This window comes from Tachyglossus aculeatus, chromosome 3, assembly GCF_015852505.1.
Source record: "Tachyglossus aculeatus isolate mTacAcu1 chromosome 3, mTacAcu1.pri, whole genome shotgun sequence".
Classification (NCBI taxonomy): domain Eukaryota; kingdom Metazoa; phylum Chordata; class Mammalia; order Monotremata; family Tachyglossidae; genus Tachyglossus; species Tachyglossus aculeatus.
In genome coordinates, this window is record NC_052068.1 from 73,715,648 (window position 1) to 73,730,344 (window position 14,697).

The 14,697-nt window shown below is 51.5% G+C and overlaps 1 protein-coding gene across 1 annotated transcript in view; it reads left to right on the forward strand.

The window, feature by feature from the left end:
- The first annotated feature begins 10,155 nt into the window (after positions 1 to 10,155).
- The window catches only part of CDHR1 (cadherin related family member 1), a 40,407-nt gene continuing 35,865 nt past the window's right edge, over positions 10,156 to 14,697 (forward strand). The window contains exons 1-2 of the mRNA XM_038744312.1: positions 10,156 to 10,216; positions 10,762 to 10,857. Coding sequence (XP_038600240.1) covers positions 10,156 to 10,216; positions 10,762 to 10,857 — 157 coding nt within the window. The remainder of the gene's footprint in view (positions 10,217 to 10,761; positions 10,858 to 14,697) is intronic.

The following is a 14,697-nucleotide window of genomic DNA, read 5'->3' on the forward strand; positions in this document are numbered from 1 at the left end:
TCTGACTCCAAAGCCCGTGCTTTTTCCACTGAGCCACGCTGCTTCTCACGAAGTACACTACCCGGCACACAGTAAGTGCTTAACAAAAACCATTAAAAAAAAAAGAGAAGCTGCTTACGCCACAGCTGCTAGCTGTTTGTTAAAGCTGCCTCTATGGCTCCCCAAAACCAGGTTTAGTCTCACAACTAGTGCAGTGCCCCTCGACTCGGTACCACCCGGCATCCTGGTACCCAGCCTGGTCCCACCCAGCACAGGCCCACCCAGCCCAATTCCACCCAGCACGATGCCACCAGACCAATGCTGCCCAGCCCAGTGTGATGGCACCCGCTCGAGGCCACCCAGCTTTGGCCTGGACTTTCCAAGTTCACTTAGGGACACGATGAGTTATATTGTGTTGTGCTCTCTCAAGTGCTTAGTACAGTGCTCTGCCCGCAGTAAGCACTCAAGAAATGCAATTGATTAATTAGTAATCTGGTTCCAGCCCTCAGCCCTCTCTTCCCAGTGACTGCCCTGGGGCCAGTGACAGGATGGGTTGCAGCCCCCTAGCCATAAGCAGCCTGGCTCAGTGGTAAGAGCCCAGGCTTTGGAGTCAGAGCTCATGGGTTCAAATCCCGGCTCTGCCAATTGTCAGCTGTGTGACTTTGGGCAAGTCACTTAACTTCTCTGGGCCTCAGTTCCCTCATCTGTAAAATGGGAAATAAGAATGTGAGCCCCCCGTGGGACAACCTGATCACCTTGTAACCTCCCCAGCATTTAGAACAGTGCTTTGCACTTACTAAGCACTTAATAAATGCCATTATTATTATTATTATTGTTATTGTTATTATTCTCTGGGCCTCAGTTCCCTCATCTGTAAAAATGGGGATTAAGACTGTGAGCCCCCCGTGGGACAACCTGATCACCTTGTAACCTCCCCAGCACTTAGAACAGTGCTTTGCACATAGTAAGCATTTAATAAATGCCATCATTATTATTATTAATAGTAGTAATTATTATTATTACTATTATGGTACTTGTTAAGTGCTGTGCCAAGCAGTGGTTTAGGCGCTGGGATAGATAGAAGTTAATCAGGTTAGACACAGTCCCTGTCCCACATCCCTACTTTACAGATGAGGCCCAGAGAGGTGAAGCAACTTGCCCAAGGTCACACAGCAGACATACGGCAGAGCCGGGATTAGAAGCCAAGTCCTTCTGATTCCCAGGCCACTAAGCCATGTTGGGCTGCTGGGCCGGCAATCAAGGTCCGGGGGTCGGGAGACGGGATTCCGGGGAAAGAGCTCCCGGAACCTAAGGTAGCAGGGATTGGCTGAGATACCGGGAGAAGCGAGGGATGCGCTTACCCAGCCCCAGGCTGGGGGGCAAGGAGCGCCTGCAACCAGTGGGCTGAGGCTGGGCCAGCTCCCACACTTTATTGCAAGTTAATGTTCAAACAGGAATCAACCAGTTTCCTCCTTCATCTTCACTTCTGCACTGTGTCACTGCCCTCAGACACACATGCACACACAAACACATACACACCCCGCCCTCGATAGCGCTTATCAGGGGAGATCTGTTGTGTTCTGGTCAGGGATCCAGGCCATCTCTCCCCAGCTTTCTGCCAGCCCCTTGCCCTCAAGAAACTCTCACTAGCCCGACCTAAGGCTGAGGTGCAGCCGTCTTTCCTCCAGTTTTGATCTTTTTTCGAAGGATTTTGTTAAGCACTTACTATATGCCAGGCACCGTACTAAGCGCTGGGGTAGATACAAGCCAATCAAGATTGGACACAGTCCCCTGTCCCACCTGCGGCTCACAATCCTAATCCCCATGTTACAGCTGAGGGAGATGAGGCACAGAGGCGTAAGGTGGCGTGCCCAAGGCCACACAGCTGACAAGTGGTGGAGTCAGGATTAGAACCCAGGTTCTAATGGGAAGCAGCATGGCGTAAGGGGGTAGAGCAAGGGCCTGGATCAGAAGATCATGAGTCCTAATTCCAGCTGTGTCCAACCTGATTGGCTTGTCTACACCCCAGCACTTAGTACAGTGCCTGGAACATAGTAAGCACTTAACAAATGCCAAAATTATTACTATTATTATTAGGTCCTTTTGACTCCCACGCCTGCACTCTATCCACTGAACCACACTGCTTCTCCAGTTCCCTGTCTATCTCTGCCTCTCCTGGGCCAGTCTGATGACCGTGACCCTGACCTGTGTGGTGACCTGGTGTGGGCACCTTTAGCCCCAAGAGCCAGGATCAGTTCTTCTTGCCATCCCCCACACCCCTGACCTAGATTTGAGGTTGGACCTAAAGATGAGGTGGTTATGGGAGGACCGCCCTTGGCCCCGTGGGCTTGTCCCCCTCTTCAAAGCCACTCTGAAGGCACATCTCCTTCAAGAGGCCTTTCCTGTCTAAGCCCTCTTTTCCTCTTCTCCCACTCCCTTCTGCATCACCCTGACTTATTCCATTAATTCGCCTCCCCTCCCAGCCTCACAGCCCTTATGTATCTGTAATTTATTTATTTATATTAATGTCCATCTCCCCTCTAGACTGTAAACTCACTGTGGGTAGGGAATGTGTCTGTTTATTGTTAATACTGTACTCTCCCAAGCACCTAGTATAGTGCTGTGGACACAGTAAGCCCTCAATAAATACAACTGAATGAATAAATGAATTTACTTCAGGCTGGGCTAGGACATAGCTCTTTACTATTGTGTGCTCTGTGAGTAAAGATGCGGGCCTCATCTCTGGCAAGTGTGACTTTGGGCAAGTCACTTAACTTCTCTGAGCCTGTTACCTCATCGAAAAATGGGGATTAAGACTGTGAGCCCCATGTGGGACATGGACTGCATCTCACCTAATTAACTTTATCTACCCCAGTGCATAGTACAGGGTCTGCTGTACAGTTAGGGCTTTAAAAAGAACCCTTAAAAGCAAAAAGAGTCCTTTAAGTTCAGAGGGCAGCGCTGTGGACCTGATAGGTGTGCAATAAATGCCAGGGTTAGGATGTGTTGTTGACTCTGGGTTTAGAAGAAATTATGCCTGGAGACACCTGTCTTTTTCCCCGGAGAAGAGGGCTCTGGAGCCTCTCCAACAGATACCTATTTCCTGAGCTGCAGTAGATAGGACAGTCGAGAAGCAGCGTGGCTCAGTGGAAAGAACCCAGGCTTGGGAGTAGGAGGTAATGGGTTCTAATCCTGGCTCCGCCGCTTGTCAGCTGTATGACTTTGGGCAGGTCACTTCACTTCTCTGGGCCTCAGTTGCCTCATCTGTAAAATGGGGATTAAGACTGAAAGCCCAATGTGGGACAACCTGATTACTTCATATCTCCTCCAGAGCTTAGAACAGTGCTCTGCACATAGTAAGTGCTTAACAAATGCCATTATTATAATAATAATAATAATTATTATTATTATTAACTCTGATGGGGCATGGAGTGGGAGGGGTGGAATGTGGTTTGTGCTGGTAGATTAGAGATTATATAGGGGTAATTAATTAATTCATTCAACTGGAGGCCTTCCCAGACTGAGCCCGCTCCTTCCTCTCCTCCTCCTCTCCCTCTCCATCCCCCCCTCCTTACCTCCTTCCCCACAGCACCTGTCTGTATATATGTATATATGTTTGTACGGATTTATTACTCTATTTATTTATTTTACTTGTACATATTTATTCTATTTATTTTATTTTGTTAATATGTTTTGTTTTGTTCTCTGTCTTCCCCTTCTAGACTGTGAACCCGCTGTTGGGTAGGGACCGTCTCTATATGTTGCCAACCTGTACTTCCCAAGCGCTTAGTACAGTGCTCTGCACACAGTAAGTGCTCAATAAATATGATTGAGTGAAAGAATGAATGAACTGTGTTTAGTGCTTACTGTGTGCTAAGCACTATACTAAGCACTCGGGAGAGTACATTGTCAGTTGCTGGCATTCACTGACCGCCTTCTAAGTGCTGGGCAGTGTAACAATTATGGTACTGCAATAAGTAGAATAATTATGATGCTCATTAAGCACTTACTATGTGACAGACACTGTTCTAAGCTAAGGGTTAGCTACAAGATAATCAGGTTGGACACAGTCCACGTCCCACATGGGGCTCCCTGTTTTACAGATGAGATAACTGAGGCACAGAGAAATTAAGTGTCTTGCTCAAGGTCACACAGCTGACAAGTGGAGGAGCAGGATTAGAACCCGTGTCCTCTGACTCTATTCGGCCACGCTGCTTCTCAAAGTACAAAGCTCTTGGGCGAGTACAACAGCCGGAAGACACATACGTGTTCCCTGCCCTCAAGTTTACCATCAAACGAGGAAGACGGACAAAATGATTAATCAGGAAAACCCATCTGGAAGAGGTAGCTTTGGGGTGCGCTTTAAAGGAGCAGAAGGAAGTGAATGTGGATGGAGCTGGAGAGTTAGGCTGGGCGTCAGAAGACCTGGATTCGAGTCTCAGCTCTGCCACTGGTCTATCGTGTAATAAATCACTTAATCTTTCTGGGCCTCAGTTTCTCATCTGTAAAATGGAGCTAAAATGATGGTGATGATGGCATTTATTAAGCGCTTACTATGTGCAAAGCACTGTCCTAAGTGCTGCAGAGGATACAAGGTGATCAGGTTGTCCCATGGGGGGCTCACAGTCTTCATCCCCATTTTACAGATGAGGGAACTGAGGCACAGAGAAGTGAAGTGTCTTGCCCAAAGTCACACAGCTGATAATTGGAGGAGCCGGGATTTGAACCCCTGACCTCTGATTCCAAAGCCTGGGCTCTTTCCACTCAGCCATGCAGCTTCCCCATAATAATAACATTTATTAAGCACTTACTATGTGCAAAGCACTGTTCTAATCGCTGGGGAGGTTACAAGGTGATCAGGTTGTCCCCCGGGGGGCTCACGGTCTTCATCCCCATTTTACAAATGAGGTAACTGAGGCCCAGAGAAGCGAAGTGACTTGCCTAAAGTCACACAGCTGACAATTGGCGGAGCCGGGATTTGAACCCATGACCTCTGACTCCAAAGCCCAGGCTCTTTCCACTGAGCCATGCTGCTTCTCTACCACGTGGGACAGATATTGTGCCCAGTTTCATAACCTGGTATCTACCCCAATTAATCAAAAGCATTGAGTATGCCGTGAGTGTTTAAAATGCCAGAATTATCATTATTCTATTATTTATTAACGGAGGGTAGGACCAGGGTGATTGTTCTGCACGGAGGGCTCAGAGACAGGAGGGAGAGTCTGAGGATGTCAGTTGGCTGAAGCAGGGCTCCTGGAAGCCTGGAAATTGGGCTTTGGCAGGGAGCTGAGGAAGTTTTGAAGTTCCCCAGTCAGAGTCCAGGTTGATTCCACAGCACCGGAAAACTCCTACGGGGTGGAAAGACAGGCAGATGAAAACGGTAGGAGTCCCACCCCAGGCTGACACCTTCTTCCCCACTCTCCCTCCTCCCGTCAGGAGCCATGGTGTATCCCACCCATGTAGCTGGATCAATCAGTGGTATGAATTGAGCACTTACTGTGTGCAGAGCACTGTACTAAGCCCTTGGGAGGGTAAAACACGATACAATCGGCAGACACGATCTCTGTCTACCAAGGAGAAGCAGCGTGACCTAGTGAAAATACCCCAGGCGTGAGACTGGTTCTAATCATCATCAATCGTATTTATTGAATGCTTACTGTGTGCAGAGCACTGTACTAAGCGCTTGGGAAGTACAAGTTGGCAACATATAGAGACAGTCCCTACCCAACAGTGGGCAAACAGTCTAAAAGGGGGAGACAAAACCAAACATACTAACAAAATAAAATAGAATAGATATGTACAAGTAAAATAAATAAATAGAGTAATAAATATGTACAAACATATGTACATATATACAGGTGCTGTGGGGAAGGGAAGGAGGTAAAATGGGGCGGGGGGGTGATTAGATGGTTCTAATCCCATCTCCACCTCTTGTCTGCAGTGTGACCTCGGAGAAGTTACTTAACATCTCTGTGCCTTAGTTACGTCATCTGTAAAATGGGGATTAAGACTGTGAGCCCCATGTGGGACATGGACATGGACTGTGTCCAACCTGATTAGCTTGTATCTACCCCAGCGTTAAGTAGGGTGCCAGATTTATAGTAAGCACTTAACAAACATCTTTTTTTTTTTAGAAGAAGGAGTTTACAGTCTAGAGGTCAGGGCCAACTGTGAAATGCTCCCGGATAAGCTTATAGAGGAGTTTTGACAGCGGAATGATCTGGGTTACACTCCCTGATAGTTGAAGAATTGGGCATTCCCAGAAGAGTTGGCAACATCTGAAGGTCAACAGAAACTATGCATCAGTTTCAAAGATAAGACAAGAAGAGATAACAGGACCTGGTGCATAAGCATCCTGAATGCTCCGAAACAAAGTACGGTGTACAAAGGTGTATATGGATTGAGATACACAATTTCCCCATCCTCTGAAATTCCGTGAATTCAGACATCCTCTGAATTGCCAAGCCTCGCCCTTAGCCTTATGTGAGGAAGACTGGGTGTGCCTGTGTGTGTATATCACGGAAATAGCTTCCCCCTCTAGACTTTAAGCTCATTAAGGGCCGGGAACGTAACTGCAAACTCTATTATACTCTCCCAAACGCTTAGTACAATGCTCTGCACAAAGCGTGCAATAAATACCACTGATTGACTGATTGATGTGCTAGAGAACCGGAATGAATCAATAAAACTGTGATTTCCTTGTCGAACCCCTGTTGTGCTCCTTGACTTGCTCCTTGACTCCCTTTTAGACTGTGAGCCCACTGTTGGGTAGGGACGGTCTCTATATGTTGCCAACTTGTACTTTCCAAGCGCTTAGTACAGTGCTGTGCACACAGTAAGCACTCGATAAATACGATTGATTGATTGATTGCATTAGGCTAGCATAACCGATTTGGGGATAAATCTCGGGGTAGTATAAAATGGAGAAGCAGCATGGTCTAGTGAAAAGAGAACAGGCTTGGGAGTCAGAGGACTGCCATTTGTCTGCTGTGTCATCTTGAACAAGTCACTTCACTTCTCTGTGTCTGTTACCTCACCTGTAAAATGGGGATTAAGACTGTAAGCCCCATGTGGGACGTGGACTGTGTCCCACCTATCTTGTATCTACCCCAGCGCTTAGTGCAGCGTTTAACAAATGCTATTAAAAAAAAATCCAAATCCCAGTGTTGGGGTGGTACGGGGTTCTCCAGTGGGTACTTCCTGTGGCTGGGGTGAGGAGTGGGGATGGGGCAGAGGGACAGGGGGGGATGCCCCTGCTTCTCTCCAGTTCAGTCCCCCCCAAGAAATGCCATCCTTGAGAAGCGGAGGCCAGAGTTGGCCTGGTCACTGCAAATAAATCCTACCCTGGCCCTGACTCGGAAGTCCTTCTCATCACTGTCTTAGCGGCTGCTCCCCCCAATTCCTTATGCTCCCGATGCCTTAGGCTCCTCTCCTGAGACAGATCCACACCCCTCACCCCCTCATCCCAAGACCCTCACTCCACTCCCCCAGCCCTGCGCCCCACACCCCGTCCCTCTGGCTCCCCCAAGACTGACAGCACCTGAAACTCAGAGATTTCAGCAAGCAATGCCGCCTTCTCCCAACACTGTGATGCTCAATAAATAGATTGAATGAATGAATGACTGTATCTGTGGCCGAATCATAGTTTCCAAGCCCTTAGTCCAGTGCTCTGCACACAGTAAGCGCTCAATAAATGCGATTGAATGAACGAATGCATGACTGTCTCTATCTGTGGCCGAACTGCACTTCCCAAGCGCTTAGTCCAGTGCTCTGCACACAATAAGCGCTCAATAAATAGAATGAATGAATGACTGTATCTGTGGCCAAATCGTAGTTTCCAAACGCTCAGTCCAGTGCTCCGCACACGGTGAGCGCTCAACAAATTGAATGAATGAATGAATGATTGTCTCTGTGGCCGAATTGTACTTCCCAAGCGCTTAGTCCAGTGCTCCGCACCTAGTAAGCGCTCAATAAATAGGATTGAACGAATGAATGAAGAGTTATCCAGGGAGATTCTGCCACTCTGGGCCTCTCCCCCCGATCCTATCCCCTTTCCCTCCCCCCAATCCCATCCCCTTTCCCTCCTCCCCATCCTATCCCCTTTCCCTCCTCCCCATCCTATCCCCTTTCCCTCCCCCTATCCTATTCCCTTTCCCTCCCCCCATCCTATCCCCTTTCCCTCCCCTCCTCCCCCATCCTATGCCCTTTCCCTCCCGTGGGGAATTCTGTCCCCCCGCAGGCTGGACGCCAAGAGAAGCCCCCTTGGGCAGGAGGTCAGGCCGGGTGGGGAAAGTCCCGCGTGTTTTCCTTTCCCTCCTGGAGCCGGGCTGGGGCCACACTTGCAGCTCCACACAAGCCAATAGTCTAGAGAAGCAGCGGGGCTCGGTGGCAAGAGCCCGGGCTTGGGAATCAGAGGTCGTGGGTTCGAATCCCGCCCCCTCGGCTTGTCAGCTGGGTGACTTTGGGCAAGTCACTGGGCCTCGTTCTCGCCTGTCCCGCCGTCGACCCCCGGCCCACCTCCTCCCCCTGGCCTGGAATGCCCTCCCTCCTCACATCCGCCAAGCTAGCTCTCTTCCTCCCTTCAAACCCCTACTGAGAGCTCACCTCCTCCAGGAGGCCTTCCCAGACTGAGCCCACTCCTCCCTCTCCTCATCCTCCCCCTCCCCATCCCCCCGCCTTACTCCTTCCCCTCCCCACAGCACTTGTATATATGTTTGTACATATTTATTACTCTATTTTACTTGTACATATTTGTTCTATTTATTTTATTTTGTTAATACGTTTTGTTTTGTTGTCTGTCTCCCCCCTCTAGACTGTGAACTCGCTGTTGGGTAGGGACCGTCTCTATAGGTTGCCAGCTTGTACTTCCCAAGCGCTTAGTACAGTGCTCTGCGCACAGTAAGCCCTCAATAAATACGATTGAATGAATGAAATGAATGAAAGTCACTTTTCTGGGCCTCAGTTCCCTCCTCCGGAAAATGGGGATGGAGACTGTGAGCCCCGCCTGGGACAACCTGATAACCTTGTATCTCCCCTAGTGCTTAGAACAGTGCTCGGCACATAGTAAGCGCTTCTTAAATGCCGTCATTATTAGTCTTCTTAATGAGGCAGCAGGAAGGCGCTCCTCTAACAGTCCTGAGAAGTAAGACGTGTCATCCTCTTAACCTCCAACATCTGCTCCTCCTCCTCCTCCTCTCCTCCCCCTGCTCCTGCTCCTCCTCCTCCTCCTCCTCCGCGGCGGCAGATTGCAGGGGTCTCCCGACCGAGCAGCCGCTCTCCACGGCGCCCAGCGCCCACCTGACACTCCCCACTTCGGCCCCGGCCTCCACCTGCCACCCTCGGGCCTCCATCTTCCACCCTCCGGTTGCCCCAGCGTCCACCTGCCAGCCTCCGGCCTCCCCTTGCCACCCTCCGGCCGCTCCGGAGTCCACTTGCCACCCTCCGGCCTCCACCTGCCACCCTCCGGCCTCTCCAGCGTCCACCCTCCGGCCTCCACCTGCAACCCTCCGGCCTCTCTCTCCGGCGTCCAACTTCCACGCTCCGGCGTCCAGCGTTCCCCCTCAGGACCCCACCTTCCATCCTCCAGCCTCCACCTTCCACCCTCCAGCTGCCTCGGCGTCCACCTCCGCCCCCCGCCCCCCAGCATCCACCCTCTACTCTCCCCTATCCTCCAGCCTCCCCCAAGATCCACTCTCCTGTCACCCCGGCTCTCACCATCCACTCTCCTCCACCCTCCGGCCACCCTCGGTGCCCACTCTCCATCCTCCGGCCACCCTCGGTGCCCACTCTCCATCCTCTGGCCGCCCGCCGTCCACTCTCCTCCACCCTCCATCCACCCCCGGTGCCCACTCTCCATCATCTACTCTCCCCTATACTCCAGGCGCCCCCAAGTTCCACTCTCCTGTCACCCCGGCTCTCACCATCCACTCTCCTCCACCCTCCAGCCACCCTCAGTGCCCACTCTCCACCCTCCAGCCACCCTCGGTGCCCACTCTCCATCCTCTGGCCACCCACCGTCCACTCTCCTCCACCCTCCATCCACCCTCGGTGTCCACTCTCCACCCTCCAGCCTCTGACCACCCTCACTGCCCACTCTCCACCCTCCTCTTTCCAGCCACCCGCAGCACCCACTGTCCACTCTCCTCCCCCCTTCCTCCTGGGGCCAGCCCCGACGGGATGGAGCCCGGACGGTGCCCACCTCTGCCCCTGCTGCTGGCGGCGATGCAGGTCTGCCTGGGTGAGTGAGGGAGCTGCCCCACACTGAGCCCCGACTCCAGCCCACGGGCTTCGGGTGAGGTGGGGGGTCGGGCCCTGTCTGCGTGGGCACCAGTGGGTGGGCAGCCCTGGGCACTGGCGGGATCAGGCGGGCAGCGTGACTCAGTGGCATGAGCCCGGGCTTGGAAGCCAGAGGTCATGGGTTCAAATCCTGGCTCCGCCAACTGTCAGCCGTGTGACTTTGGGCAAGTCATTTCACTTCTCTGGGCCTCAGTTACCTCATCTGGAAAATGGGCATTAAAACTGTGAACCCCCCTGTGGGACAACCTAATTACCTTGTAACCTCCCCAGCGCTTAGAACAGTGCTTTGCACATAGTAAGCGCTTTACAAATGCCATCATTATTATAATGATTATTATCTCTGGAGCCCCTGAGGCCTGTCGAGGTTCAGACATTCATTCGTGTAATTGGGGCTCAGGGAAGGGGGCTGGGGACGGATGGGGCCAACGGGCCAGGTTGGTGCAGGGTCGTCAATGGGGGGAGACTTGCCCTCTACTCTTGTTCCAGCCCAGGCCAATTACGCCCCATATTTCTTCGACAACGGAGCCAGCAGCACCAACGGGAACATGGCTCTCTTCAGCCTCGCCGAAGACACGCCCGTCGGTCAGTGAGTAGAGCCGGCCCGGGCAGCCGTCACCCCTGCATCTCCTCCCAAGCCGGGGGATGGCACTGGGAGTAACAGGCCCAGCCACTGGGCCCAGACCCCCATAGCTCCCATTCCACATACCTCAGGGAGAAGCTTAGGCACAAACCTTCAGGAGCTTAGAGGATTTCCTGGCTTTCCCAGAGCCATCTGTGGGGGACTAGGTTTACGGCAGGATTGTTGAGGAAAGAGGCTGCTCCCCCGGCCTCTCTCCTCCCCGTCCTTCTGGCCCCTGGCTGTCACCATCATCCCCAGAGATGGTGTCTCCCCAGTTCCTCTCCTGTGTCTTTGGGTCAAGAAGGTGCTCCTGGCTGGACTGCCCCTCCAGGACTCCCTGGGCAGTCAAGCTGCAGCCCCCTCGGTTCCTGGAAGGAGACTTTGGGAGATGCAGGGAGTCCTTGCCTGGACTGGCGCCGGCTTTCCCCATCTTCCCTGGGCTGATCGGGGTATCCCCAGGGATATCCCTAGGCAGCGCTCAGACTGAGGAGACCAACCCCCTGCTGCCATAAGGGAGCACGCTCAATGCCTCCTGGACAACCAGGAGACGGATTATCGTCACTGCCGTTCTCACAACAGAGACCGCAGTGTGCCCTCTTAATACTCATTGTTAATTAGCCCTTGGCACCTCGATTGGACCTCCTCCAGAGATCTCAAAGGGCTCCAGCCCTGTTTCACACCCAGAGTCTGGTGTTAGTGGATGAGCTCATGGTCTTACCAGAATTAACAGAAGGTTTAGATTGTTTGTTTTATATTTAATAGGTTCCTGCTTTTCCCTTCAGTTTGTAAAAGTAACATCTGTGCTCCTAGGAATCCAAACGGGGGACAGGGCCCCATAGGGTTAATTAAAATGGTAAAAGTCCCAAAGGGGGATTGTTTGTGCCCCTTGAGACTGGGGTCTGGGCAGGATAGGAATCCATCGTGAACCTTGCCTTTGATTGAACCAGGGCTCCCCCAGGTCCAGTTGTCTAGATCACTGTAACAGGGGCCTGCCGGCCTCTGGGGCTCATAAGTAAACTGCCTGGAGAACCATAGGGATCTCAGGCCTGTGGCCCTAAGTCACATTTCAGGTCTGAGTTTGTGAAAACGAAAATGGGTGCCAAAGGGGGTCGGAGAGCTAGCTCAAAACAGTGCTAGAAAAACACATGGACTCAAAGACTCAGGGTTACAGAGCCCTGGCCCCCTGGCATGAGGAGACAGTCTTGAGACCCACAGAGGGGGATGATTTGCCCTCAGTCACATGGCAGCAAAGATACTGGAACTGTCAGAGAGGGGCACAGTGCAGAGGAAGAGCGTATTCCCTGGACTGCCTGGGATTTTCTGGAGTAGGAGGAGTGGAGAAGGGTGTCACACTGGAACACATCCCCCCTTCTACCTTCAAACAACCGGGAGGGAGACATTTCAGTGGGATACTCCTGCAGGGCAAGGTCCTGTCGCCCAATTAAACAATACATTTCACTCATGAGTAAAACCCTTTCTAGTTTGGACCAGTGCAATGGCTCTTCCTGGCCCTGGGACCCTGAGGTTTGACAGCCAGGTGGTGTTTGATCATTTTTTTTAAATGATATTTATGTGCTTACTATATGCCAGGCACTGTCCCAGATAATCAGGTTGGACACAGTCCATGTCCCACATGGGGCTCACAGTTTTACTCCCCATTTTATAGATTAGGTTACTGAGGCACAGAAAAGTTAAGTGATTTGCCCAAGGTCACAGCAGACAAGTGGAGGAGCTGGGATTAGAACTCAGGCAGGTCCGTCTCACTCCCAGAGCTGTGCTCTAACCAGTAGACCATGCTGCTTCTCTAAAGGAGAATCAAAAGGAGCTTCTTTTGGTCATCTGTCCAAAAAGAGGAGAAACACCCCTTTGCCCCAGAGCTCCCCCAGTGCCCTCGCAGACCTCCCTCTCCCCCTAGTCACTGGCCAGACTCTCCCAAAAGAGGCTTTTACATCCCAGCATGGACAGACCCAGTTAAAAAGCTGAAATATCTGGAGTCCGGGAGGAAAAGGGAGCTCAGCTTGTTGCCCCAGAAGGCTGGAGCTGGAGATGCATTCACCCCCATCCATATTCAAATTGCAACTTCCACTACACTGCACTTCCTCATGAACTTCCTTACTGTTCTTCAGAGCCGGGGGTGCTGGCATTGGGAGGGAGGAGAGAACCTCCTGATTTCCAACCCTGCTGTTTTCATTGACTCTCTTTCCATCCCCATTTAAAGGTAGGGAGAACAGGTGTCATCTCCATTTAACAGATGGAAAAATAACCTGGAGGTACAGAGAGATTAAGTAATTTGGACAAGGTCACACAGCACGCCGGTGGCAGAGTTGGGACTAGAATGCAGGCGTCCTGACTCCAGTCCCATGCCCTTTCATTCATTCAATCGTATTTATTGAGCGCTTACTGTGTGCAGAGCACTGTACTAAGCGCTTGGGAAGTACAAGTTGGCAAAATATAGAGACGGTCCCTACCCAACAACGGGCTCACAGTCTAGAAGGGGGAGACAGACAACAAAACAAAACACGTGGACAGGTGTCAAGTCGTCAGGATAAACAGAAATAAAGCTAGATGCACATCATTAACAAAATAAATAGAATAGCAAATATGTACAAGTAAAATAATAGAGTAATAAATCTGTACAAACATATAGACAGGTGCTGTGGGGAGGGGAAGGAGGTAGGGTGGGGGGGATGGGGAAGAGGAGAGGAAAAGGGGGGCTCAGTCTGGGAAGGTCTCCAAGGAGATGAGCTCTCAGTAGGGCTTTGAAGGGAGGAAGAGAGCTAGCTTGGCGGATGTGTGGAGGGAGGGCATTCCAGGCCAGGGGGATGACGTGGGCCGGGGGTCGACGGTGGGACAGGCGAGAGCGAGGCCCGGTGAGGAGATTAGCGGCAGAGGAGCGGAGGGTGCGGGCTGGGCTGGAGAAGGAGAGAAGGGAGGTGAGGTAGGAGGGGGCGAGGTGATGGACAGCCTTGAAGCTGAGAGTGAGGAGTTTTTGCTTGATGCGTAGGTTGACTGACAGCCACTGGAGATTTTTCAGGAGGGGAGTAACATGCCCAGAGCGTTTCTGCACAGAGAGGATCTGGGCAGCAGCCTGAAGTATAGCCCTTCCCACTAGGCCTTGTTGCCTTTTGCAAAACACCTGTCTCGCTCCTCCTAGAAAGGAAATATTAATGAAAAACCACAGTTAGAATTAAGGGAACCTGGATGGCTTTGTGTATTCATTGCTCCTGGCATTGACCACAGCTGAAGGGCTAGCCCGGGCTCTGGCGTCCTGGCCAGCAGAAACACTGGTTCCTTCGAAGGCCTATAAATGAGATGTGGGAGGGAATTTTAGGGCAGTGTAATCTGGATGACACTTTAATTAACACCAACAGTACTGCCACTGTTTCTTGGGCGATAATGAGATGGGTGACAGAAGTGGGGCGAATGTGTAAGGAAGTATCGCTCCTCACACTGAGGAACCCAGCTGCACTGAGGAAGAAGCTGCCACAAATAAACCAGGTCTGATGGAGCCCCATCTTGAGCAAAGCCCCAGTTACAGGTGACTCTTAGAATCGTGCTGCTTTGGGATTTGGGAGCCGTTTATTCCCATTTCTGGGATCCTTGAGACTCAAAAAAAAGGAAGACTATGATTTGCAATTATGGGTGGGGGCGTTGAGAGGAGGGTGTGTGTTTGGTGCAGAGGGAGAGATGGGGTAGTGGGGTCACCTTTTGAGGATGATCTGGCAGGAGACTGGCCCATTTTGGTTTGTGGGACACAGTTCATACTGTGGGGAATCAGTGTGAGAGCAGAATGTGTATCTGCA